We start from the raw sequence: 27,292 nt of genomic DNA, 5'->3' as shown, positions 1-27,292 counted from the left end.
CCCCCGTCAAGGCTATTTAAAAGAATGTAACCCAGACTTTGAAATCAATCCAAAAGGAAGCATTCTGAAATGTTTAAAACAAAGGCTTGTCACTGGAATAAATGGGGAGAGCATGACAAACCTGATCACTTTGAAGTGGTTAACTACTCTGTGTGTATTTTTTCTGGAAGGTTTTTTAAAAGCTGTTGCTTTGAATTAGGTTGTATAAACAAATACCTATTGACTGTAGATGAATTTGGGAGTTCTGTGTATCTTAGTTGAATATCACATTAATTTTTCTCCCCTAAAGGAGCTTAGCGTTGACTCTCATTTAGGTTGCACGTTGCAGCAAAGTAACTGGATTGTTTTCCTCATTTTGCTATTTAGATAATGTTTTTGGAGAAAGAGAGCATGTTTGTTTTCATAACACCCCAGTTCAGTGTTGCTATTATAAGAATTTCTAAGAACCTTAATATCTTAGATATAACCTTTGGAGGCCTTTAAAAAAACAGTCTACGCAAACTTTGTCTCCTCAAGGAAATTGACTTGGACTGTCCTTTATGGACAGTTATTAAAGAATTATGTACCTACAAAGCTAACCAAGATTTAGTAGTGGATTTTGTGTTAGAATTTCTATCATCTGGCCATGTATGCTTGAGTCTAAACCTCTCAGAAGTTGACATTGGAAGTTGACATAAAACATGAGAAACTCAGGTTTTATAGACTCTGGATATATCCACTTTAGAAAAAACTCCTTTATTGGAAAGTGCCATTTGAAGTCAGCAAATAGGAGCAGAAATCCTTGATTCCCAGTATTTGTAATCTTGGGGCACCTTGGGCAGCTTAAAAGAGTTTGTTAATAGGAAATGCCAGCAGGCACTCATGTTTGGGGGATTTTTAGGTCAAGGGCAAATTCACTTGGTCATTCATTAGAAGAGGATGGTTCTTCTGCATTGGAACTTAGAGTTCAGTTTAGTTCATGTCAATAGACTGGGAGCATACGAGTGGATATGTCCACGTAAGACCTAGAAACCAACCCGGACCAAGGATGTTAAATCAGGTGCGTGTTCCCGAATGCGCTATGGGTATTTTACACTTGCCTCGTTTCTGTAGTACCCCCAGCCAGTTTTTCTGGGATTTGACCTTTGAGATCAATCATGCAATAGATTGGAGATTTGGAATCTTGGGGTCTCAATGTATGGGCAAGTCACTGAATTTTTCTGAATCCGTCTGAATTTCCCTATCTGTAAAACAGGCATGAAAATTCTTATAGGTTGCTTCGTGAATCAAATGAGATAAAATAACACTTTTGCCACAAATAAAGAATCATCATAGCTTGTGTTTATTGAGAACTTCCTTTGTGCCGGGCACTATTCTTAAGCTTTCACATGTACTTGCTCACTGAATCCTCTCAGAAATCCTAGAATCTCAATTTTTCAGTGAAGGAAACTGAAACACAGTACAGTTGGCCCTTGAACAACACAGGTTTGAACTGTGCGGGTCCATTTATACACGGATTTCTTTGCGATCAATACAGTACAGTACCATACATGTATTTTCCCTTATGATTTTCTTTTCTTTTTTTTTTAGTGTTTATTTATTTTTGAGAGAGGGAGAGAGACAGAGCGTGAGTGGGGGAGGGACAGAGAAAGAGGGAGACACAGAATCGGAAGCAGGCTCCAGGCTCCGAGCACTCAGCTCAGAGCCTGATGCGGGGCTCGAACTCACAGACTGTGAGATCATGACCTGAGCCGAAGTCGGACGCTTAACCGACGGAGCCACCCAGGCGCCCCTTTTCTTTTTTTTTTTAAGTTTATTTATTCACTCAGAGAGAAAGAGAGAGAGTGCACAAGTGGGGGAGGGGCAGAGAGAGAGAGAGAGAGAGAGAGAGAGAGAATCCCAAGCTCTTCACTGTCAGCACAAAGCCCAGCGTGGGGCTCGAACTCATGAACCGTGAGATCATGACCCGAGCCGAAGTCAGACACTTAACCGACCGAGCCACCCAGGCGCCCCTTCTTCTTCTTCTTCTTTTTTTTAAAGTAACCTCTACACCCAATGCGGTGCTCAAATTCAGAACCCCGAGATCGAGAGTTGCATGCTCCACTGTCTGAGCCAGCCAGGCGCCCCCATTTTTTTCCTTCCTTCTGATTTTCTTAAGAACATTTTCTTTCCTCTAGCTTACTTCATTGTAAGAATACAGTATACCATCCATATAACATGCAAAATATGTGTCCCTCGATTGTTTCTGTTGTCGGTAAGGCTCTGGTTAACAGTAGGCGATTAGTAGTTGGGTTTGGGGGCAGCCAAAATCATGCGTGGATTTTCAACCACATGAGGGTGAGGGGAGTTGGTGCCCCTCACCCCCGTCCCGTTCAAGGGCCAACCGTATACGGAAACTTTGAAACCCCGAAAATACATTAAACAAATGCGAGCTATTGTCTTCATTCTCCCCAAAGTGCGCTTTCCCCTATCAGTTGACCTGAAGTCCAGGAATGCTAGCAGCCTTCGAAGTGCAAATCCGTGTTTTGCTCCATCTGTATGAAAATGTTCTCTCTCACCCTCTAAGGTTTCCGGGGGCTACCATGACGGTCACCGTGGTGTATGATAACTCTGAGGCCACAGAGCTCTGTGCAGCTCAGCACCTCTACCTCAAGCCCATAGCAAAACTGATGATCAATGTATTGCTCCCAGAGAGCTCAGAACCCATGAGACCCTTCTCCAACTGGGAAGTTCTCGACCAGCTTAAGAGCCTAATTTGCCCTGATCAGTTCACCACAGTCCGGCTCTCTAAGAGTACCAAGGACTTCATCCGGTTCGAGGGGGAGGCCGAAACGCGAAGTCTGGTTCAGATCTTGAAGGCAAAGTTACATGGAAAGATCATCAAGCTAAACGGTTTGAAAACAGACTTAAAAGTAGTGGCTACGGACGCCCAGGGAGAGTGGGAGCGCTTCCCCAGGGAGAAGGAGGCCTCGTCGAGTGATGGGGCTGAAGAGCAGGACCAGGATAAGAGCCCCGACTCTATATATTTTGAAGGCTTGCCCTGCAAATGGTTTGCACCTAAAGGCTCCAGCGGGGAGAAGCCCTGTGAAGAGATCCTCCGGGTGGTCTTTGAAAGCTTTGGGAAGATCAAGAATGTGGATATCCCTATGCTAGACCCCTACCGAGAAGTGACGACTGGTGGGAACTTCGGGGGCTTCGGCTTCGGCTTGCAGACGTTTGAGGCCTTTATACAGTACCAGGAGTCGACGGACTTTGTGAAAGCCATGGAGTCCCTTCGAGGTATGAAGCTAATGCTCAAAGGAGACGATGGGAAAGCTCTGGCCTGTAACATCAAGGTAAGAAGGAGCCAGAATTTCTTTCATTCCCCACTGTCCAGGTGGTCCTGAGCAAAAGCTGGAAGGAAGCATCTAGAATAAATTTCCTTAGACCCCACCAGGCTCTGATTGACAGCTAATGGGGAGATTTGTGTTGTCACTAATAAATGGATGTTTAGGAATAAAAATAATCCGGATTTGAACATTCTCTGCTAGCAGGCATGCTGCTGGCTGGGGTTTTGTTATTATCCGGGGTTCTGCCCTAACTTCTCCAGGGCACTGAAGAATTCCTCTGGCTCTTATGGAACTGTCTCGTATGCCTGTTCTATTTGACGAGTTGCTGAGAGAGAGGGATACATGCAGTTTGAAACCACAGGAGAGCGGTTTACTCCCTCTGTCCTCTTGGGGCAACAGCTTACATTTTCAGGATGTCTGTCAGGTAAATTGTTGGAACGTAACCTCAACAAGCTTGGATGCTTTCCTTTCAAGATCATCCTGTCTGTCCAGTCATGCCACCTCATCGATGTCTGAATGCTTGGCCATCTTCTTAGAGAGAGTGCGTGCAAGTGGGGGAGAGGGGCGGGGGGGGGGGAGGGAGGGAGGGGGGAGAGAGAGAGAGAGAGAGAGAGAGAGAGAGAGAGAGGGAGAGAATATCTTAAGCAGGCTCTACACTCAGCGCAGAGTCCAACCTGAGGCTTGATCCCACAACCCTTTGATCATGACCAAAATCAAGAGTCAGACGTTCAACCAACTGAGCCACCCGGGCACCCCTAAAATATATCTTTTTAAATTAGGAGCTATTCAGCCAGACAAAAGATATAACACGTACCATGGTGACCACCCATGTACCCATTGCCCGGCTTACAAAAGAAAACATCACCAGTGAGATGAGACCCCATTCCCCTTCCTCCCCTCAAAGATAGCCATGATTGTGAATTTGGTGTTTATCATTCTTGTGTATATTTAAAAGGGCTATTTCCGTCTCCTTTTATTTTTCGAGCAAATTTGTTTGTAGTGCCTCGATCTGACTTTCACTGTATTTTGAGATTTGCAAAGTAGCTTAATAATCACTACAGTCCGATGTCTGTATCCCATTAGGTCAGTTTTCTTGCCTCTTCGCTCCCCGCCCCCTCTGCTCCCCCCCCCCATTTTTTGACTATTTTTGTCTCTGATGATTAAAAAAAAATACATGAACTCAGTTGATTGCTATAACAAACCAGAGGTAATATACTCACATCCCTCAGACCCTGTGCCCAAAATGACACCGGGATGTCATCTATAGCTATATTAGAGCTCCTCAAGGGTTCTGCCAAAGGAAATTCGACAGGGCTGTTTGGCAGGTGACCACGAAGCAGCGGAACCATCTGGACACTGGGATGCAGAGAGGGCATTTTGAACTCCTTGGGTTTTGGATGGTAATGTACATACCCGTTCCATCTCACTGACCTGGGACATACCCAGCCAGCTGGCAAACTTTTCTAATGAAGCTCTGCATTGTTTGTGGGCAGGTTATGTTTGATAGGACCAAACATTTCAGCGAAGGAGCCATAAGGAGGAGAAATCAAGAAAGGCTAAAATTACAAGAACTAGAGGAAGAAAGGAAAAAAGAAAAGAGGAGAGACGAGGAAGAGGCTGCGAGGTGAGGAGACCGACTTTAACAAAGAAGGTTTTTCACTTCCGATGAGTGGATTTTTCCCTTTGGGTGAATAGGTGACAATGAGGTGGGGGGCAGTAGGAATTGCTGCAGATTGGAAAGTTCTGTGGAAGCCTATCGTCTTCCGACTGTGCTGTTACAAAACCAAAATGGCCAAACGACTGAAAACAGGAAACTTAAAAAGAAGGTTCTCAAGGAGAACAAGTAATGAGCTAGATTAAGATATCTGGGAAGAAAGGATTAAAAAAGAAAGGATCAGGGGCTTTTATAATGAAAATCCTAGCCCACCAAATTAACAAGTATACCAATTTACCCCCCACTTTACCAAATTTTACCTTGCCTACCAATTTAAATAAAAACGAATTCTTTTTAGGACTGGAAAAGATTTTCTTCCACAAAATGCTCAGCAGTCAAACCAACTGACAGGCAGGAAGGCATGTATTTCTTGGCATTCTATTTCCTGTTGGCCTAAGGTCTTTCGGTGAATTTAAGGAGCCCCCATGTTTATTTCTTTGAGCTTCTCCTTGTCTTGAAATTAGGGACTTGGGCCTAGAAAGGGCGATTGGATTGCCAAAGGTTTGCCAAGAAGGTACAAATGGGCTGGAACTACAGGGCTCTTAAAACAAGTCTTACGTGGGGCGCCTGGGTGGCTCGGTCGGTGAAGCGCCCGACTTCGGCTCGAGTCATCATCTCACAGTTCCATGAGTTTGAGCCCCGCACTGGGCTCTGTGTTGACAGCTCGGAGCCTGGACCCTGCTTCAGAGTCTGTGTCTCCCTCTCTCTCCACCCCTCCTCCGTTCACGCTTTGTCTCTCTGTCTCAAAAATAACATAAACATTAAAAAATTAAAAAAAGAAAACAAACAAGTCTTACCTCTTGGCCCCTCCACTTCCATGTTTATTCTTGCAGTCTTTCATGTGAATTATAGCTGTTCAAAAAAGGAGAGAAAGGGTACCCCTTCGTGGACCTTTCACTTTTTTGGCTGGTGGGGTAATAGGAGTTGATTGAGATCATGTCTGTGAAACTTGGCCAGAAATTGAGCCCAGTCAAGGTAACTGTCGCCCCAAATTTCTGGACAAAACATGCAGTTTAGATAATCCTTCAGCTTTTGGCTAAGTCCTCACTCAGGTGACTGTCCCTTGTTTCTCCTTCCCCACATTTCCATAAGGGCCTAACCAAAACGGTTTCATTTTTCCGAGAACAGCTATAAACAAAGCCCATATTCTTCTTCTTTTTTTAAGTTTATTTATTTATTTTGAGAGAGAGAGAGAGAGAGAGAGAGAGAACGAACACAAGCAGGGAAGGGGCAGAGAAGAGAGAATCCCAAGCAGGCTCCACGCCATCAGCGCAGAGGCCAACTCGGGGCTTGAACTCACGAACCGTGAGGCCCTGACCTGAGCTGAGATCAAGAGCCTCACGAACCGTGAGGTCCTGACCTGAGCTGAGATCAAGAGCCTCACGAACCGTGAGGTCCTGACCTGAGCTGAGATCAAGAGCCCAACGCTTAACTGACTGAGCCACCCAGGTGCCCCAAAGCCTGTATTTTTCTGAGCCAGTATGTTTTTATGATAGTGTACTGTGTTAAGTACCAGTTCTCATCCGTAAGATTTTCTGAGTGCCTTGACTTCCCTGTTTTATAAGCCAAGGTGAAGTCAACTCCACGGAAGGTTTTGATCTCAAGAGAAATGAGATCAGCACTGCGACAGCTGAGTCCACAAGCTGGACTGCTTGTGGTTTGAGAAAGTGGGGACTTCTAGAAGCCCCTCCTTTGAATTCTGTAGCCTTCCTTTTGTACACTCTCTCCTGTACATGCTTCTAACCAACCAGCTCGATTTTGTGTCCTTCTGTTTCGACTGATGCACATGGAGCCTTTTTTTTTTTTTTTTAAGTTTATTTATTTATTTTGAGAGGGCGAGATCAGGGGAGGGGCAGAGAGGGAGAGGGAATTCCAAGCAGGCTCCGCATTGTCAGCACAGAGCCCGACGCAGGGTTCGAACTCACGAACCATGGGATCACGGCCTGAGCCGGAATCAAGAGTCAGAGGCTTAACTGACTGAGCCACCCCGGTGCCCCATGTGTGGTGTCTTATTCCCTAAGTTGTCTGTGTCAGGCCCTGGGGTTCGCACTGAGTGATTCCTGGAAACCTAAATGATCCATCCTCCCCGGGCAGTGGGGAGGGAGCTAGAAGGAGAGCAGATGCCTAACAAATACCTTCTGAATGACTGAATCTTCATCACTGTCCAGGAAAAGAAAAGAGGAGGAGAGGAGAGCCCAGGAAAAGAGGAGGAGGGCCCGGGTCAGGCGGCGAGCCCTGAAGGAAAGAGACAGACACCGGCAAAGGAAACAGAAGGAGCCAGCCAAAGCTGAAGCTGCGCGTGAGCCCGACTCTTGGGAAGAGTGGGAGGAGAGGAAGTGCCTGCTGGCTCAGAGGAGGGGGGAGGCCCTTCGGTTGCTACGCGTCCTCTTGAGGAAAATTGCAGTAAGGCTCTTTCTCGATCAGCCATCACTTTTGGTAGGTAGTGATCTTTCTGAGGCACACGTCCACGCTGAAGCAGTGGCCTGTTTCAAATCGACTCCATGGAAGACTCTTTGCCTTCCTTGGGATTCGTTTTCAATAGGCTGATCTCCAGTAGCCCAGTTGTGGATTTGCGAAAGAGGTACCCAAATTGTCCAAAGCACTCGTGTCTCGCCCTTACCGTCTGGCCCACTGTGTGTTCCCGAACTCCAGGATGGTCTGCCCCAGAGCCCTATAGCTAGTGTATCTTGTCTGAGTTTCTCATGGATATAAGGGAAGGCGCCAGGGCGAGGGAAGGGGTGTTAGGTGGGTAGCCTTCCATTAACTTGTCCGTTCATCTGCAACAGGTTTGGATGGGAAGGAAGAACCTTGAACAGAGACCTTAGGGTAGCAGGTTCATGTTAGTCTAGTCTTAAACTATTTGCTAAGGAATGTCTCACATCACAGAGCAATTGTTTTGTTTGGAGAGTTTCCGTTTTGGAGTTTTGGGTTTTGCTGTTGTTGTTGTTGTTGTTTTTGGTTTTTGCCCCACTCTACTGACCTCCTAAAGATAACCAGGCTCCACAGATATCCTGGAGTGAAGGTCAGAAAGGTTCCCAAATTATTAATTTAAAAATGCATATTCAGTGTTTTTATTTTATTTTATTTTTTTTGAGAGAGAGAAGGAGCAAGAGAGAGAGAGGGAGAGCAGGGGAGGAGCCGAGAGAGAGGGAGACAGAGGATCCAAAGCAGGCTCCTCGGTGACAAGAGAGAGCCCCTTGCGGGGCTCAAACTCACGGACGGTGAGATCAGACCTGAGCTGAATTTGGACGCTTTACCGACTGAGCCCCCCAGGCGCCCCTTCAGTGTTTTTAAAGACGAAGAGTAAATGGCCTCGGTATCGGAGGCCTCTCATTAGTGTGGACAACCGACCCGAGTGAAATCAAGATCAGAAAACTCTCACATAGACTTTCTAATAAGGCTAGCTGAATCTTTTAAATTTACCTTACTGATCTCTGGGGGCGACCCCTTTTTAAGAATTTACCTTTTTAAACGTGTGTGGTGCCTAATTCTTGGCCCCACTGATACCACATACCGATTGCGTGCGGTCCTCAGGTTTGGATCCCGGGTAACGGGTGGGCACTGTCCCGATTGACGCGAGCCGTCAATGAGGGCACAGTGCACACTCTCCCCGAGGGGTGGGGCCCGTGGGCAGCACCTTTAACCTGCCCTTTGGTTGTGCAGAGCAGACAACACAGGCAGAACCACTGGCATGGTCGTGTTTTCTACCTGTCATCTTGCTTCTGAATGAAGCAGGTGAGAGGGGACAGCTCAGGGATATCCTCCCCTACAATCCACGGGAAGAGGCCGGAATGAAAAACAGAAAGGCGGTTCATGTTTTAGGCCAGGCGATTCCCTTTTAGACACACATTGCACCCATCAGTCTCTTCTTGTTCTAGGATTTTCTGGGAAGGCTGTAGAGCATGTCTTCTTTTACTGTCCCCAGCCCCTAGCGTAAGGCCCGGAACAGTAAATGCTCGCCAGTTTGCGCACATATAAAGACAAGGGTCGTGTGCTCTGAAGGCGTGTAAACGGTCGAGCACAGACCTAGTGTTTGCGTTAGCCCGAGACACTTCATTCGTGCCTCTTCTTTCCTCAGTGCGATGTTGTTCCTAGTCTGGATCCACCTTACAGCTTAGAAACCACTTCAGAACCATGCCAGAAAGCCCAGTTTTCTTTGAAAGGTTTAAACCGTTACAGTTTTCATGTGAGATGTTTAACCTTTTTCTTTAAAGGAATCCGCCCAGTTTAACCCACAGGGGGTAGACGATCCAAGCCCCAGAGCGAACCGTACTCCGGGGAACGCGCTGGAAACTCTGAAGAAAGAAGAGCTACACAGCCAGTACCTTCAGAATCAAGAAGACGTGCCAAAATATCAGGTCGCCAAGTTACACCATAAACAAAAACAAAAAATGAAGAAAATAAATAGGGCTCACTTACATCAATCTCCCCACCACCTTAGGAGACAAGAAATAAGCTCTTCAGCTAGAGGAGCGAGAGCTGGAAAATCATTAGCTGATGGATACAATGATAGTTGGGTCTCTGACCAGAGTTCTCTGTGGAATGCAACAGTCCAAGGTCAGCCTCTTGAGAAAGAAGACCGCGGCGATTCTCATAAATTCGTTCCCTTCAGATTGTTTGAGCGAGGGCGTGTCAGGAAACAGAAGATCTATGAAACAGATGAGTTTATTGATTACATGTTAAACTGCTATCAACCTCCAAACCATGCCCGCATCTGCCTAGAACCAAGCGGCCCAGAAAGCACGCGTGAGTGGCAGAGGGCTGTCCATGCTAAGGGAAATGGATTTCGAGTCACTTTGAGAAAACGGAACTATCACTCCACCAGCCTGAGCCCAGCGCAAACCCTGGCAACAAGACGGCAGGCTCAGAAAGATGATGGCTGCTCAGAGATTTGTACTCAGGGTCCTGAGCATAAACCACAAAAGAGAGGAAGAGCGGATTATGCCAAAGAAAGTCGCAAGGAGTCAAACCATTGCAAGGACACAGCCAGTGAGGCTGGTGGTCATTTGTCCCCAACTGACGCGATGAGCCATCTGTCGGAAGAGATTTATGCTTACGAGGTCAGAGTTTCCAAATCCACCAGTCAAAGCCAGGATTCCTCACCCAACAGGTCAGCAGACTTAGAAATGGAGTTGACCGATTTCTTAGAGGAAATTAGTAGTGATTCTGAATGCTTCAGTGAAATCCTTAGCATAAAGAAAGAAGACAATGAGAAATCGGTGACTACACATGATAACTCCCCAGAAAAAAGATCTCTTGATGCTGCTGAAATTATCACTAGCGATCAAGAAGTTAGGTCAAGTCCGCAGACCTGGTGTTCAGAGTGGAACCGCGAGGGGGAGGAACGCTACTCTAAACATGAGCTTTGGAAACCAGTCAAGAGGTCCAGGTATGAGTTGACATGCCCATGGCTTGAAGGTGAAAACGGCTCCATGAGAGGTGAGAAGAACAACAGCCGAACCAGGGAAACAGTGGCCCCCAAATATTTGTTTGATGAAGGCTACTACCGTGGATCCAGCCCCAGTGATCTGTTAGACGACATGGTAAGAAAGAGGAGGAGGTTCGATGATAGCACATTCGGCCAGAACGTGAACTATAGGCCTCCTCATGTGCCAATAACATCATCAAACAGCGCCGATGTTTTCTACCTGAGGGGTTTCCCCCGAAGAAGAGCGACCCCCTGGAGGCCAGACTACAACCAGGAGGTGAGAAGGTTCAAAAGATATGAGAATTCTAAAGATTTCAGGCTGAATTCTGATAATTATTATATTAGACGTAACAGTCAGGAGCACGCGGACTATGGAAGCTATTCACAAAACGGCTACACTAGTCCTCTGTATTATCAAATGTTTTGAAGTTCTTTCAGTTCAGAAAACGCTCTCATTCGCAGCAAATTGCAAGAAGAAAATTTAAAACCAAATATAGCGATGTAGTTGGCAACTACAGAGCAAGAGAGCGACACTTAAAAGCTTGAGCAAGGTCAAATGCAAAAACCTTGTTTCTCTTGCCAAAGTATAAAGCATAAATGACTGCCAGTGTGCTGGCAAACTTTAGGAATAAAAAACATCCAGATTCTGAAGGTTGGTAAAACAGTGTGCCCGCAAAACTTCTTGATCCGAGGACAGACATTTCTACGGTTCAGCCGCGACTTTAACTGGGTACCAGCGAGGGAGCAAATGAACGTTGAGAGGAGTTGAGATGGCCCTCTGTGGCTCTTTAGCTGTCCTAACAGCATCATTTAGTGTCATTTATCTTCAAAAGGGACAACAGCGAATGAAATAAGGTCTTTTTATACCTTCTTAGCCTCGGTCAGAAACACCACGTGCAGCGACGAAACTTTCCTGACTTTTATCCAGAAATGGCTGTAGGTAACAGAAGGGATGACAGCAAGGACATACCAGAGACTCCTTCACGACATCGGAAGGTTACGTGACCACCCACCAGAGGGACATTGATCTTTTAAATATGTTCATAGTACTCAAAGAGTTGTCCTTTTAGAAACAAAATTTGGAAGACGAAACTAAAAGGGGCTCGGATTGCCCCTTGACGTTTAAACGGATGGTGGACCGTTTGCAGAGTTTTGTTTTGTTCTTTCTTTTTTGTTTTTGTGTGTGGTTTTTTTTTTTGAAGAACCCCACGTCATTCCATCCTAGAGAAGCAAGAGAATGGAAGTAAAAGAACCAGTGGGATTTGCAAAAGGAAATGCCGAAAGATCCTGGGGCACCGATACCAGCACTTTGGGAGGACAGGACGTGGCAGTATTTCGTTTCAGGTTATGTAATCCTTTCACTCAGGGTTGGGTGACATCAGTTTGTAAAAAGCCGCTGACTATCCCCAAACTGACTTTTGATAACACGTTAACAAGTGCCTCCCCAATCCTCAATAACGCCATGGAGTTAGGAGTCGAGGGCAAAGCCCTAGTTTTCTAGCTGGGGAAAAATGGTCTGTGTGAAGGCTTTGTAAACTCGTAACATAAGCAGTTTCTCTTTTTACCTACTGGTTTTGGACTTCTTGACTATGTTTTTAAATTGAGATATTTTATAGATTCATAAAGACTTACATCTTAACGCAGTGCATGTTCTATTAAAAGCTCGGCTGATTCATTCCGCCTTATATTGGATTTAGGACCCTCAGGGGCAGTAGATGACCTTTTTTTTCCCACCCCCAGCCAAGCTATCCCTGACTCGGCAGTTGAAGACATCAATGAGATCAGACTGGCTGGCAGGACGAGAGGGTGATTTTCATTCACAGAAGTAGTGGAAGGCAACATCTCCCTGTGACATGATTCATTTCAGTCTTAACTTGATATTCTGTGGAAAAGTACCAGCCGGTAGAGCCAAGGTGGAATGCCAGTCGGTGTGGTTGCCCCGAGTGACGAGGCACGTTACGTGCTCATAACCAGCCAGCCACTCGAGCAACCTGATCTCTAAAGGGGCCACAAGATCTTCTAAGTTACCGGAAGTAAGAACCACACGTTGTTTCACTGATCTCTCCTCCTCCCATTTAAGAGAGCTACGCTAGTACGTGCAAAAGTTTACAAGTAATGTAGCGGATTGTGTTTATCATTAAGGAGATGATAACCAACGGACGGTTCGTTGGTTCTCTTGTATTCGGTTCCACTTTCAACCTAGTGACTCTGCCGTTAAAACTAGGTTTGGCTTGTCAAATCTGAAAAATCGTTTCGTGGGGTGAGTGCCTTTTCTCCTCTGAAGACTAGCAGTGACTATTAATGTTCAAAGTACTGTTGTCCAGAGTAGCCTTTTAAAGTGCTAAGAGCTTGTATTTTGTCAGACAGCTTTTGGTAACTAGGTGTTTTTCTCCTCCTCTGCCTCCTTCTTTTTTCATGCTCCATGCCATTGAAACCAAGAACACTATGGGTTCGTAATGGAAAGCAGTTATGGTTGTTTGGAAAACAAATCTTCATTTCTGCTGTCACTAGATAATTTTTCTTTGCAGAGATTTTGGGGCATGAAAACAATTTGCTGCTCAGTAACCAGGCATAAAAAATAAATTGCAGAATACAGCATGTGCAATTTTTTTTTTTTTTTTTTTTTTTTTTGGTATAATAGAACCGGTGCTAAGTCACTTCTATCTAATTTTTTTGTCTGGTTTTGTTTGTTTGCTAAATACCATCCTGGGACCTAGAAGTTAGTAAAAATACTGATTTCATGTTTACTTTCTGTACCACCTTCAATTTTTATATGTCTTATAGTAATGAGTTTTAGATTTAAATAAACTTCTTTTGTGTGTGTGTGTGTGTGTGTGCGCATAGGCCTTAAATGAAGAAGAGAACAATTTATCCTATACCTTTCAATGGAGTGAGTGGCTTAGTAAGCAATGAGATAGAACCGAAAATATTGTGATCACTTTCTATTAGTTCTAGTTACTTAGTTATTCTTTGTTGTGCTGTTATTTAAGTGGTGCAAGAGTTTTTTCTCACATCTTTTTTCTATGTCTTATTAAGTAAGTAAGGGCCTGAACTTTAAATTTTGTCTTTTTAGACAGACATCTCCATGTTTTTCCTTGTATGTGCTGATAGTGCTTTACGAAAACTAAAAACCTGTCAATGTATTTTTGTTCAATTTGTTTGAATTTCTCAGGTAGAAAGCCATGTAACCTGGTAATTTTGAAAGTAAGAACCAAATAAACGCATTTTTTGTGTGGCAAAGACTGTTTAGAATGTGAACTCTTAAACGCTAATAATTTCACCGGGGCGGGGTGAGTTTCTACTTGTAGGATGCCGCTTTGCACTAATGTTGTCGATCCTCATTTGCATTGTTAGAGAAATAATACATATTTAATTTTCAGATATATTAAAAATAAAATGGTCATAGTGACTACCTACTGACTGTTCATTTACCACGTGCATCATCTACATTTTCTGTGAAAATCTACGTGCCCAGTTTTTGGGTTTTTTGTTTTTTAAGTTTCATTCACTTATTTAAGTTATCTCTACACCCAGCATGGGGCTCCAGCTCATGACCCCGAGATCAAGAGTTGTGCACCCCTCCGACCGAGCCAGCCGGGCGCCCCTATCCATGTCCAGTTTTAGTCTTGCTCCTATGTGGGGGTCTGTTGAGCACTCGACTTCAGCTCAGGTTGGGATCTCGCAGTTCTTGGGTTCGAGTCCTGCGTCGGGCTCTGTGCTGACAGCTCTGACAGCTCGGAGCCTGGAACCTTCTTTGAATTCTGTGCCTCCCTCTCTCTCTGCCCCTCCCCTGCTCCCACTCTGTCTCTCTCAAAAATAAATATTAAGAAAAAAATTACAGGGGCACCTGGGTGGCTCAGTCAGTTAGGTGACCGACTTTGGTTCAGGTCGTGATCTCACGTTTTGTGGGTTCGAGGCCCGAGTCGGGCTGTGCTGACAGCTCAGAGCCTGGAGCCTGCTTCAGACTGTCTCCCTCTCTCTCTTCCCTTCCTCCTCCCCTACTCCTGCTCTGTTTCTATGTCTCTTTCAAAAATAAACATGAAAAGATAAATAAATTTTTAAAAAGAGGCTTTTTGCTTCTATGCAATTTTTCCCTTTATGATGCTGATGTTTGGGAACTGTGTCAGAGCTCACACAACTGAAGATCACAGTTTGATCTTCAGTTTGGATAAGGTGAAATGATTAGTATCTGGACTTAAGACTATCCTCCCTTCGGCAAAGGTTTGTTTTTTTTTGCTTATTTATATTTGAGAGAGACAGAGACAGAATGCGAGTGGGTTAGGGGCAGAGAGAGAGGGAGACACAGAATCCGAAGCAGGCTCCAGGCTCCGGGCTGCCAGCACAGAGCCCGACGCGGGGCTCGAACTCACGGACTGCGAGATCATGACCTGAGCTGAAGTCGGACGCTCAGCCGACTGAGCCCCCCAGGCGCCCCGGCAAAGGTTTTATCAATAATCTTCGAAGGTAGCAAAACGGACTCCATGGCATCTCATCTCACCCCTTCAGCACCTGGTGGCAGTGTTCAAGTTCTACAATAGCCGGGACTAAGTGGGGGTGTGGGGGCGTCTCGGGGGCTTCACTGGTCAATCTTTGACCGTTCGGGTGTCACCTGTATTTTCACGTGAAGCGTCCGGCACGCTGCCTCCAAGTGTTCCGTAACAAAGGCTGCCTGTACCTTAGTACAATCTGGGTACTTTACAGCTGAAAGGGTCCCTTTTGGGGGGGGGGGGGTCAAAAAGCTCTCTCTCTGAAACAGCAAGGCTGTCCGGATGCTTGTTCTGGGTCTAGGATTAGCCTGTTTGGCCCTCCGACGACGTGTTGTGAATGCGTTGTTATGTAGAGAAGCCACAGATATGGGGAGGCGCGGCAAACACCGAGAGAATGCTTAGGACGCTAGTCCTGAGAACGCAGGGCCTCTGCAGGGGCTGGATAAAGGCAGGGGAACAAGCAGATGTTCACCTCACACCTCCCCCACTGGCCCGGTGCCTGTAACCTCCACGCCCCCATCTTAAATGGCACCTTTTACATAATGTGGCTTCTGAATATGCCAGCTGGATTTGAGAAGTTTCTAGACTGAAGTCCTGCCTTCTAGTAATATCCTTTTACATGTAATCAATCCAATGTTGATTTCATTCTCAATGGTGGGGAATCGGGCTATTTGAGATTGAAACTTTAACAGGGCCCTGGATGTTTCCCTCTTGGCATCGGACACACCCGTTTAGCTTAGAAAAAGGAGCAGCCTAATCTTCGCATCTGAAAGATTTCAGGCTGCAAGGTGGCCCAACTTCTCCCTCCCACCCCTTCCCAGAAGCACACAGTGTAATAGGGTGCTTGGCACGAAACAGGCAACTGGAATATTAGTTGCATGAAACCTAGTGGGGGCGGGGCGGGGGGCGGGGAAAAGCTCATTTAAAAACAAAAGAAACAGGGGCACTTGGGTGGCTCAGTTGATGAAGCAGCTGACTCTCGATCTTGGCTCAGGCCATGATCTCCTGGTTTGTGAGTTCAAGCCCCGCATCGGACTCCGTGCTGATGGCATGGAGCCTGCTTGGGATTCCCTCCCGCTCTCTGCCCCCACTCCCGAAATAAATAAAAACTTAGAGAAATAGGCAATGTTTGGTAACAGAAAAACCAGAAAGCTGCAAGCCCTCTTTCGTCCAGGGAGTACATCCCTCGTAAGAAAACTCTGCCAATTTTAACGTCAAAATGGCAAAACACTAATATTAATAGGCTGTATTTATACAACCAACTGCATACGCAAATCTGATCTTTTGCTAGGAGGGGAATTAGCTACCGTGAAAGAATTCCTGAATATTCTCCCGGTCAGATGGTATCTGGAAACGGAAACAACCAACCGTGCCTTGGCACTTGCGAATGCCATCAGCAGTTACCCCTTAATAACCTTGCTATGGACCCGAAGGCAGAGGTCTGCCGTGGAGTTTAGAAAAGTTCTGAGGCAGAATTTGACAAGTCACAAAAAATAAATTCACTAGTTTTTTAAAAAAATGTCCATTTGTACGTTGGAATTAAGGCAGCTTAGCTAATCTCGATTCACTGTCTTCTTAGGTTCATTTTTAATGTTTATTTTTGAGGGAGAGAGAGAGTGCACAAGCAGGGGAGGGGCAGAGAGAGAGACACACAGAATCCGAAGCCGGCTCCAGGCTCTGAGCTGTCAGCCCAGAGCCCGACGCGGGGCTCGAACTCACAGACCATGAGATCATGACCTGAGCCGTAGTCGGACGCTTAACCTACTGAGCCCCTGAGTTTATTTTTATTTGAGAAAGAGAGAAAGAGAGCAAGCCGGGGAGGGGCCGAGAGAGAGGGAGACAGAATCCCAAGCAGGCTCTGCACTGTCCGTGCAGAGTCCAACGTGAGCCTTGAACTCATGAACCCCAAGACCATGACCTGAACCCATCAGGCGCTTAACCGACTGAGCCACCCCCAGGCGCCCCTCAATTCACTACTTCTTCACAAGATAAGCTGGTATTTGGTTTGTGGTGTGAGGGTCTGAGGTCTTGCCCCTTAACGGGTTTCTTTTTGAACACACACACACACACATACAACCTCAGGAGCGAAACTGAATACTAAGCTAAAGTAAAACGAGTGAATCTGATTTCCGAGGTTTAAAAAAAAAAGACAACCCACCACGCTATACTGGGTAAGACCGTTTTTATTAACCGACCAAAGCACTTCATTTTGTTTTCTGATCTGAGGTAAAACCATTAAACACGGTTCACAAGAAAATACAAGGACTATTCAACTACAGTTACAAGGGTTGGAGACCTCACTAGTTCATATACTTTTACGAATTCATACGACTGTACAGTCTACTTAAGCTAAGTTTATTGTTAACCGAAAAGACCCCGTTATCAGAGACCTAGACACCCGGCCCGACTCCTCTTGTGGCGGCTACTTTTGTCGGGACAGAAGAATGACGGTTACCTTAACGAATGGATTTTGAGAGCCGCGTGGCTACGGCGACCTGTACTCTCTTCGTTCCCCAGAGGTGGGCGCGAGGGCTGCCGGGAGAGCAAACGCGTGTTCTGTTCGGCACGCAACCCCCCCCCCCCCCCGCCCTCACGGCAAACCGGGTCGGATAACCATCGTCCCACCGTGAACGTGGGGATGGGGAAGAGGGTCCCTACGTTTTCTTCGTAGAGTTAGCTTTTCAGGCAAGCCGGCTGATTTCTTCCAAGGCTTCCCTTCGAATGTTCAGATCCTATTTCAAGCCTCACTGTGTACCGCTGTGTTAGCGGGGGCATCTGAGTGTCCAGAGGACAAGAAAAAAAAAAAATCGTAAGGCGGTCTAGAAACACAGCGAATGTATTTTTCCCAACTGAGCCCAGCTTTGAGATTTCAAAAAAAAAAAATTTTTTTTTTTTTAATGGACAGCTTTCTTTAATCAATACCAGAGGCTTTGGAATACTGCCGATTTGCTTTAGAGGTAGATAAAACAGAAATCGTGCAGCTAAGTCAATTGAGAAATGAGGGGTTTGCTGTCTTGAGAACGTCGGGACTGCAAGTTCATCCTTTGTTCTCGGTTGCTGGAAGGGCTCTGCACACTTAACATCTTTACCTGCTTGGGCAGGGAGGGAATACCCAAGTCTTGCCTGTCTCTTTCAGGAAAAACAAACTGAAAGTCGGCCCGTACTGACTACAGAGAGAAGGGAACGGTAATAACGTCCGTATTACGGCCCTGCAGTTCACGGTCTGGATTTGCGACACACAAACGCATCATGCACTTGGGAGACGGGAGTTAACTGTGTATCAGTGTCACTAGTGATGTTAATTACAAAAACTGACAGCCAAGTTCGAAACGTTTCTAAATATTGGAAATCACCATGTTTTAAAGACAGACTGGAATGTTACAAATGATTCTGCAAAATACAAAAATAGATATGCTTCCACTGGACGCTCTAATCATTTTTCCGAGCGCTCTCATCTTTTGCTTCTTCCTCATCGGAGTACACGGTGGGCTCCTCCCCCTCCTTCAGCAGCTTGCCCACGTGATGGTACTTGACTGGAGGCAAAGAAAACACAAATGATCGCTCTCGTGCCTTACCCGGAACCACTACCTCCCACCTGCAAACATTCACTAGAGGCCTACGGTCTATGCGGCGACGTGCCGGGCTTCTTGAAGGTCTCTGTTAGGAAGGTCTTATGCCACAGCCCTTGGTGACCGGGAATTAAGAGTTTTGTTCAGAAGAAACACGGAAGGGGTGGCGGTGTCGGGCGAGGAGTGTGCAAGGGGAGGCTGACGCAGAGTCGTGTTTGTGTGCACAAGCGGGAGAGCAGGGCTCGCTAGGAGTTAGTTGGAAGGGTTTCAGAACGCCTCGCGAAGGACGACATGCTTGGGAGGACGCGTAGGAGGACGTGAGGCAAGAGGGATTTCAGAAAATGAAAATGCCGCGTACGGAGGCATGCAGGCGAGGCTGCACACATCTGGGGAACATCAGAGAGACCGAGTTGAGAGGTCAACGGCGCGGGAGGAAGGTTGGCTAAGCAGTGTGGGCGAACGTGATGGAGGTGGCGGACAGCCGGCCCGAAGCGTCTGGGCTTCGTCTACAGGTGGCGAAGGGCACTGAGGGTTTACGACAAAAGAACGGCATGGGAAACCAGCGCTTTGGCAGACCAGGCAGATGACAGCAAGGAGGCCCAGCGCGGGGAGCCCAGGCGGCCAGATCAGTATGTGAAGGAACAAGGGCCAGGAGTAAGCGGGACGTCCATGGGAACGGAAAGGGAAGGACGCGAGCTACTTTAAAGCAAAATTGGAAATACGAGTTAATGAAGTTCCAACGGGAGCTGGGGACTCTGGAGAGGGCCCCCCCCCCCGGGGGGCGGGGGCACGTGACAGGAGCTCTACACGGGCGGGAGGAGTGAAGTTAATACTGGCAAGAAGCAGGTCCCTGGAAACCTTCAGGAAGGGAAGTTCTGTGGGACTGTGGGGACGGAAACTGCATCGCTGGGAGTAAGAAAGCAGTGGTCAGGGACCAGCACTTCTTAGACGGGTGACAGTGAAGGGGAGGAACGAGGACTCTAGTGGATGGAGGGAAAGCGGGAGACGGTGGTTTTTCCCAGCACAAGGAACAAGCTACGCATCGCTAAAAGCAAGTGATTAAGGAGGCAGGAGAGCACTGGAGATGTTGGAGACAACAGATTTAAGGGTGCAAACCAGAATGCAAAAGGCAGGAGAAGGGATCACGGCCCCACTGGCTGCATTCTTGAGGCCAAGCTCATGAGGGATTAAGCCTATGGATGCCAGAGGCCAAGAGGGCCGGGTCTCGTCTTTCTGAACAGGTAGTAACCAACCTGCCTAACCAGGTAGCCAGACCGGCTTTTGTGTGAAATAATCACTAGACTGGAACTTCCCTATCTGAACATGTTGTAAAGGTCCCTAGGGTGCCCGGGATTGCATAAAACAAATAAAAGGCGGGTGGCGCCCAAGAAACCTGCTTTAAGGGGAACCCACACTAGTTTTGAGTGGAGCTCCGGTGTCACAACAGAACTTGGGGCGGGTCTTAGTGGAAGGGGGAGAAAGTTTTTACGGTTTTTACCTCCTTGGTGAAGGCAGGCCCTAGAAGATAGAGCTTTGTCAGTAATAAATTACAACTCGCTGGTTTCATACAGAAGAATATTCTCTATGTGTACAAAAGCATCCTTAGGATACAAGAAAACCAGGGACTGTGTTAGATAGTGTTAAATAGCTGAATCACGTTTTCAAAGTAAAAAGACTTGCCTCTAGACTTGAAAGCTATACTTTGTCTGCTTGGGATTCAAAATCTAGGGGTAGAGCCATAGCTGGCTAATAATTAACACTGAAGTCAGCATTATTTTCAAAAAAAAAAAAAAAAAAAAAGAAGGTTGGATTTAGCCAAAAGAGTCAGTAATATTTAACTGGCTATCGAGAACAGCAAATAGAAAACTGCATTTTAGAATAAAACATCTTAGGGGGTGCCTGAGTGGCTGTCGGTTGAGCGTCTGACTTCAGCTCGGGTCATCATCTCACGGTTCATGAGTTCGAGCCCCGCGTCGGGCTCTGTGCCGACAGCTCAGAGCCTGGAGCCTGCTTTGGATTCTGTGTCTCCCCCTCTCTCTGCTCCTCCTCTGTCTCGCTCTCTCTCAAAAATAAACAAAACGTTAAAAGCAATAAAAAAGAAATAAAAAATCCTTAAAAATTTTTTTTAAATGTTTTTATTTTTTTTTTTTTAAATTTTTTTTTTCAACGTTTATTTATTTTTGGGACAGAGAGAGACAGAGCATGAACGGGGGAGGGGCAGAGAGAGAGGGAGACACAGAACCGGAAACAGGCTCCAGGCTCTGAGCCATCAGCCCAGAGCCCGACGCGGGGCTCGAACTCCCGGACCGCGAGATCGTGACCTGGCTGAAGTCGGACGCTTAACCGACTGCACCACCCAGGCGCCCCTAAATGTTTTTATTTTTGAGAGAGAGAGTGAGTGGGTGAGGAGCAGAGAGAGGGAGACACAGGATCGGAAGCAGGCTCCAGGCTCCGAGCTGTCGGCACAGAACCCGACGTGGGGCTCGAACTCACGAACCGTGAGATCATGACCTGAGCTGAAGTCAGGTGCTTAACCGACTGAGCCACCCAGGTGCTCCAAAAATAAATAAAAAATCTGAAAGTGATGGTCATGGTCTTTATATCCTGTTTCAAAGCTGGGAAAGGTTAGTCAAATTCTTAGCAGTGAGATGTTGCTAAAGTGATAAGCACTTCGGTTTGACAAGAGCTGATTCCTCAATTCCCGAAATTTGAACTAATCCCCGTCCTCCCTCCCCCCACCCTCCAGCCCCAAAGACCTCAGCCCATAGCATAAGCCAGGAAACAAGTGTCTCCTTTTCCCTTTCTTTTTAAAAATGCAGACACCATTGTTGCTGGGCAGATTATAAGCATCATTTGTAGATGAGGCCTATAGTCAGGCTCAGTTAGATTCAAAAAGAAGCTGTTTTGTTGAACACAAGTCTCCCATTCTTCAACAGAAATGTGGGCTGCTTTTAAATAGCAAGCCTTGCTAGTAAGGACTTCTGAAATCCCTCTCTGTAGCCTACATGGCCATGATCCTTTCCCCGACAGGCCAAGCACCAACTCCTAGTGTGGAATCTAGGCAAACCCGTCAAAAACTTAAATAACAGAAACCCAAGTTTCCATGGGGAACTAGCTAAAAACTGGACGCAATCATGGCAGGTGACTCAGCACTGCTGCAATCACTTCAAGCCATGAACTTGATCCGTCCGTTCAGGAGCCTATCAAAATGCTCCCCAGTTTCAGGCTGCTTAGTAGTAACTATTGTGCTGCCGTGAATCCCATTACTGGTAGAAATTTGATCCAGGCACAATTTTAAAAAAATGCTTACAAGTGAACTGAGAGTCCCAGTCACTCAGGGTCTCCTGCTGGGCGGGAGTGAGGTCAGAAAGGTCGTCATACTCGTCCTTCAGGGCTTCCTTATCCAGGCAGAAGGTGGCAAGGCCCCGGGATGCGTCTCTTCCGGCAAAGACCCCATACGGCCCCTCTTAAAAAACAAAACCAAACCAAAGATCAGTTCTTTATTAGATGGACAGTTTCTCTGTGGTTCATACACAGGAAATAGCTTCCTTACCCATCAACGGAAGAAAGCCCCCTTCTGCAGTATCCAATTCCGTTTGGAAACCCTAAGTGACGCTGATGCTTTTGTCATTACATGGTGGATACTGGAGGATCTGTTGTCCTCAAACTGTCACAAATCAGTATGTTATGCATCATCATCCATTTCCTGTGATTTTCAGACAGCTAATAAGAAAGCCATGAATGCTTATCTCCTAGGGCGGGATGCGGTGGTAGGAAATCGTTTAAGATAATACTGAGCCCACGGGTCAGAATCCGGCTTTAGGACTGAACCCAGAGCCTGCCTCTCCTCTAGGCACCAGGGCTACAGCAGCGAAAGTTACAGTTTCTTAAGGTAATAAATACTAAGGCATAAATGAAAACATTTCCTTATAAAATGTATTCTCATCTGTTTTAGCGACTCCAAAGTATCTCATGGCGATCTTTGGTTGTGAGACTGTATTAAACATTAACATGCGGTATCTGCAGGAGAAATCATTTTATGAGAGTATCAGCGGTTCAGAAATCTCTCCTCATGTTACATAATCTACACTGTCAATAAAGAAGAAATAGCACAGAGATCACCTCTGTCACTCTGGTGAGCTTGAAGACTCAAAATCCTCACACTTTCATGGAAAACAAAGACTGAATCAATATCCCAAACAAATATATGAGACATGAGAATGCTATTATATAGACTTTTGTCTAAGGGAGCGGTGAATCATTTTGTAGGTACTTGACGTGGATGTTTAGACTTATTTAAATATTGCACAAGTAAATGAAAAGAACCCAGTGTACTTTAAACCATGTGCTGTTTCCCCAAGGTAGATTGGGTAGCAACTCTGACATTAAAAAGTTTGTAGGTAACCACGAGGCCACGTATGAGACCGGATCAAGTTTCAATATGCCCCCTGGTCACTGGAAAGCTCAATCCACAAGGAATTTATTTGTGTACAAATTAGACAAAATTTATGACCAGCTTTTGAGCGCAAATAAGGTTCTAAAGAAAACCGGTTGTTTGCTCTCCCACTAGAGAAGGTAAAACCCAACAAACCCATTACACAGTTTTCACATGACACGTTTCACAGTTTTCACACTGTATACACACACACACACACACACACACACACACACACACACACTTCTAGCGGACATGTAACATCTAGTACTTGAAAATAGGCCAATTGTTCTGGTTTGGACCTTGCTACTTCAGAGATTATAGTCACTGAATACTGAAAAATGGCCCAAGGGGAGCATTAGGAATATATTCACCAGAATGTACCTTCCCTAGAATATAAGCTCCATGAGCAGCCCCTTTTTCTGTTTTGCTCCCTGCTGTATTCCCAGTGCCCACAAAGGTGCCATGCATAGAATAATGGGCACCGGAATGAATCATTTTTAGGAATCCTTTGTAACACGGATTATCATTTGCACATGGTATCACACATTCATGGGCTCACAGGACGACAGCGCAGGGTAGAGACTTAGGAAGATCTCCCAATGGGCCGTCCTCAGCATTTTTCAGAGGGACAGCTAAGGCCCAGAGAGAACAATGCTTCGTGCCAGGTCACACAGCCGGTCAGTAATCCAACCCGGATTAGAACTCAGGTCGCCTGATTCCCAGTGTTGTGTTTCTGTGCACAGGCCTACATTCCTCCCAATGACTTTGCAAATTACAATCATAGGATGATGGCCCGTGCACGTCTTTGAACTACTTGATGGTGCAGCTCAGTACTAACGGGTATTTACATGATTATGTCCACTGAAAATGCCTCTAGGTGTGTCAGGGTCAGTGCCGATAATAGAGGTGTGGTTTTCAAACGATCTTGACAGCTACACGGCCTACAGAAAGTAGGTCTTCTAAATCAGCCACGAGGAAACACTGCTAAGGGGACGAGTTCCGTAAGAACTTTCCCACATCTGATCTTGATTAGTTGGACTGGGCGAGTAAAACAAAGCAGGAGTGGAGATGACGGGGATCACGGGGATGTGTGCGCGTCTCCAGACCGCTTCCCTCTCTCCAGACCCGCGAGCAAGAGAGAGTACTCTCGATGTGGACACACTCCCTGAGCTCTCGGTTTTTAGGAGTCCGTATTAAACGAGCTAAAACCTCCTTCCTCTCCCAATATTCTACATGGCACGACTTTCCAAACCCGGCCGTTTCTCAAAGGCGCCCCCGGGAAAGCCTCTTACAAAGCAGATTGCTGGACCTCTCCGACAGACTCCTCCACGGTGGCGGTGATTAAGCCGGGAATCGGTGTTTTTCCTCAAGCGCATCAGGTGATTCTGATCCACCAGCAGGCTTAGAAAGCCTCATCTCTAAGGCCCTTCGGGCCTGCTGTCCTCCAATGGCTCAGCAGTCAGCCACCCTCATTTCCCCTCCGGTTGGCTTTTCCTGAAATCCCCACACCCAGCAGCCCTCACAGCCCTACCCCTTTTGTTTCCCAGGATCCTCCCACTTCTCTCTCCCTCCATTTTTAATTTTTTTTTTTTTTTTTTTTTGGCTTCTAGTCCTTTCTCTCGCGCTATAGACTGAAATGCTCTATTACCTTCTCATCTGGCCACATTCCCATTGTCCGCTACGTTCAGCCTCATTCCGCCCTCGAGCAGCTCCCTATCCCCCCCCCCCCCCCCCCCCGCCCCACGGAATCTCCGCGTTCACCTCCCAGCTTTTCGGTCGGCCACACGCAGCGCGCGCACACACATACCAAACACATGCCACACACATACCTGACACATGCCACATTCCAAGCGCGCGCGCGCACGCACACACGCGCCTGGCGAGCCACGGACACGGGATACGCACACACACATCACCCGCCAGCGCGCACGCGGCTTCGACCTGCTGCTAATCCCACCTCCGCGCTCCATCTCCCGCACCTTCACGTTACACCACGGCCACTCCCGGCGGCAGCGGCCTCCGCATCTTCTCCGAGGCTGGACCTCCCCCCCTCCCCCCCCCCCCGGCTTCCCTCGAGACACCCTCGTTTCCCTTCTCCAGCCCGACACCGCCCCTCCTTCCAGGAAGCCCCAAACCCCGTGCCCTCGAAGCGCCTCGAACACTGCGCTCGGCGGTGCCCCCCTTCCCGGTTAGCGATCTCGCCCCCCCCCCCCATCCCGGCCTGAGCGCTCCAGCCTTCTCCCTCCACCCCCATCCCGGCGCTGGCGGCGTCCCCCGCCGGCCGCGGCACTTCTTGAGGGCCCCTTGCCCTCTGCCGCTGGGAGCCGCCCCGCCACGATCGCCATTCCTCCCCTCAGGGGCGCCTCGCTCCCCCTCGCCTCCCCCGGACCCAGCCCCGGGCCGGGGCCCCTTCTTTTGTCTCCGCGTCCCCTGGGCGGCCGCCGTTACCGGGCCCGTAGAACTTGCGGCCTTTGGTCACGTCGAACACCTTGCCGTTGATGGCCATGAGTATGCGCGGGTCCTGGACGCCGTCGAAGCGCCGCAGCTCGGCAGGGGTGAAGTCGCGCCGCTTAAGGCGGGGCAGCGGGGGCGGCTCGTCGTCGTCGCTGTCGCTGCTGGCCGCCGGCTGGTCCCCGCGCACGATCTTGTACAGCAGGAAGACGCAGAGGCCGAGCAGCAGCAGGTTGAGCGGCGACGTGAAAATCTCGTGTAGCAGCCCGCCACCCTCCAGCTCGCTCGGGTCGGCGCCTGTCGCCGCCACATCCTCGGCAGCCATGATCTCTGGAGCAAAGGTTGGGCCGGGCTAGGGAGGGCTCCGGAACTGGCTGCTTTCTCCTCCCTCTCTGCGAGCTTGTGGCGCGCACGGATCGGCGGACAAGGACTAGCCAGCGGAGGAGGCGGGGCGGGGCGGGGCCTAGGCGGGCGGAGCCTCCCGGCCCCGCCTCCCCCGCGGCCGCCGGGGTGCCGCGCCCCGCCCAGCTCGGGCCCCCCACCTGGCCTCCGGGCCGTCGCTCCCCTCCCCCAGCCGGATCCCGCCTACCCTGGCGCCGCGGGATCGCTCCCCCCCCGCCCCCTCCCCCCCCCCGCCTCGGCCCTACCTGCGAGGCCCCGGCCCCGGCCTCACGCCATCGTCGCGCCATCCTCTAGCTAAGCGCGACGCAGCGCGCAGCCCTCCTCCGCACCCTCGCTTGCTCCTTGCGCCCCGACCGGTTCCGAGAGCCTCGGCTTTGCAGAGTTCTGGCGGAGGCCCCCTCCGCCACCTGATGCGCACCGCGCACGGCCCCATTTCTGCTGCTTCAGGCTTCTCCCCCGCCTTGCATTCTGAAGCCTCACCTTTCCCCGCCCATCCCCCCCGGGGCCGCGGGGCTGTCTTGGGGGACAGGAAGGAAACTCTCTCCTCCGGCTCCTTTTGCACCTTGGAGGCCCAGACTACCCATTTCCACTTTGGGAGCCCCCTTTGACTCTCCTCCACGACCCTTCTCCTGTCCTCCCCGCCCGAGACTGTGGCGTGGACACCCCCGGGGTAGCTCCAGTCGGTGCACGGGCCCCTGTCCGACAACTCTCCCAATATCTGGGGAGACGGATCGGCTCGCCGGATTTACGTTGAGTTCATTCTCGGCAATCAGAGATTTGCTCAGTCCCAGCGCATCAGCAAGCAACCCTCTGTGGTTAACGCGCTTTTTTTTTTTTTTTTTTGGCTCAGAATAATGACCAAAAGTTTCTTTGTTGGCAGCGTTCTTTTATTTGAAGTCTGCCGAGCTACCCTTGGCAGTCGCCACCTCCCTGTGCTGTATCCCAGACGAAAGCGGGAGTTTGGAAAGATCTGAGTTTGGTCCCTTCCTTTCCTAGGTATTTCCTCCTGCCATTGCTGGGCCAACCGGCTGCACTGGAGCAGGCCTAACAGGGGAAGGCCTGTCTATACCCTTTAGAATCCTAACCCGGCTGCCCTCTTTACTGTCACCAGCCCGGGGCGGGGGTTAGGGGGGGGCGGAGCGGAAGAAAGGATAGAGAGAAGGGGGAAAAATAATTAAAACCAAGCCCGGTACACATCTGCAGCCCAGAGCAGTACTTTTCCATCAAGAGTACTGTTCGCTTGCACGTAATTTACTCCCCCTCTCAACACGCAAGAGATTTGAGAGAACTGGCTTCTTACCTGAGAATTCTAAAAACTTCTGGCACAAACTGCTTCCATCCCTGCCCCCTACCCCATCTTCTTAAATCACTTAAAAGTACCTATGAGCGGAATAATCCTTAAATCGGGCCCACACTTTTTTTTTTTTTCACAGACCTAAATTTAGGGTTAGCTGAAATGGCCCTTTCAGATCTTTGATTGAATCAAGGGAAAACA

At 48.1% G+C, this 27,292-nt stretch overlaps 2 protein-coding genes across 2 annotated transcripts in view; one reads left to right on the top strand and one right to left on the bottom strand.

Moving 5' to 3' along the window:
• The window catches only part of LOC101092340 (A-kinase anchor protein 17B), a 29,362-nt gene extending 15,500 nt beyond the window's left edge, over nt 1-13,862 (top strand). Inside the window, exons 3-6 of the mRNA XM_023249040.2 lie at nt 2,546-3,314; nt 4,802-4,932; nt 7,191-7,425; nt 9,237-13,862. Coding sequence (XP_023104808.2) covers nt 2,562-3,314; nt 4,802-4,932; nt 7,191-7,425; nt 9,237-10,877 — 2,760 coding nt within the window. The 5' untranslated portion in view covers nt 2,546-2,561 and the 3' untranslated portion in view covers nt 10,878-13,862. The remainder of the gene's footprint in view (nt 1-2,545; nt 3,315-4,801; nt 4,933-7,190; nt 7,426-9,236) is intronic.
• A 3,240-nt stretch (nt 13,863-17,102) lies between these two features.
• On the bottom strand, nt 17,103-25,815 carry PGRMC1 (progesterone receptor membrane component 1). The gene is made up of 3 exons (XM_023248927.2): nt 25,393-25,815; nt 21,817-21,972; nt 17,103-18,470 (listed from the first exon to the last, which is right to left on the bottom strand). Exons 1-3 carry the CDS (start codon nt 25,718-25,720, stop codon nt 18,367-18,369), a joined length of 588 nt encoding a protein of 195 aa, XP_023104695.1. The 5' UTR covers nt 25,721-25,815; the 3' UTR covers nt 17,103-18,366.
• Between the last annotated feature and the right edge of the window lie 1,477 nt (nt 25,816-27,292).

This window comes from Felis catus, chromosome X (genome assembly GCF_018350175.1).
Source record: "Felis catus isolate Fca126 chromosome X, F.catus_Fca126_mat1.0, whole genome shotgun sequence".
In the NCBI taxonomy this organism is placed as follows: Eukaryota; Metazoa; Chordata; class Mammalia; order Carnivora; family Felidae; genus Felis; species Felis catus.
Note: the sequence above shows the minus strand (reverse complement) of the source record. Positions and strands in the feature narration are given on the sequence as shown.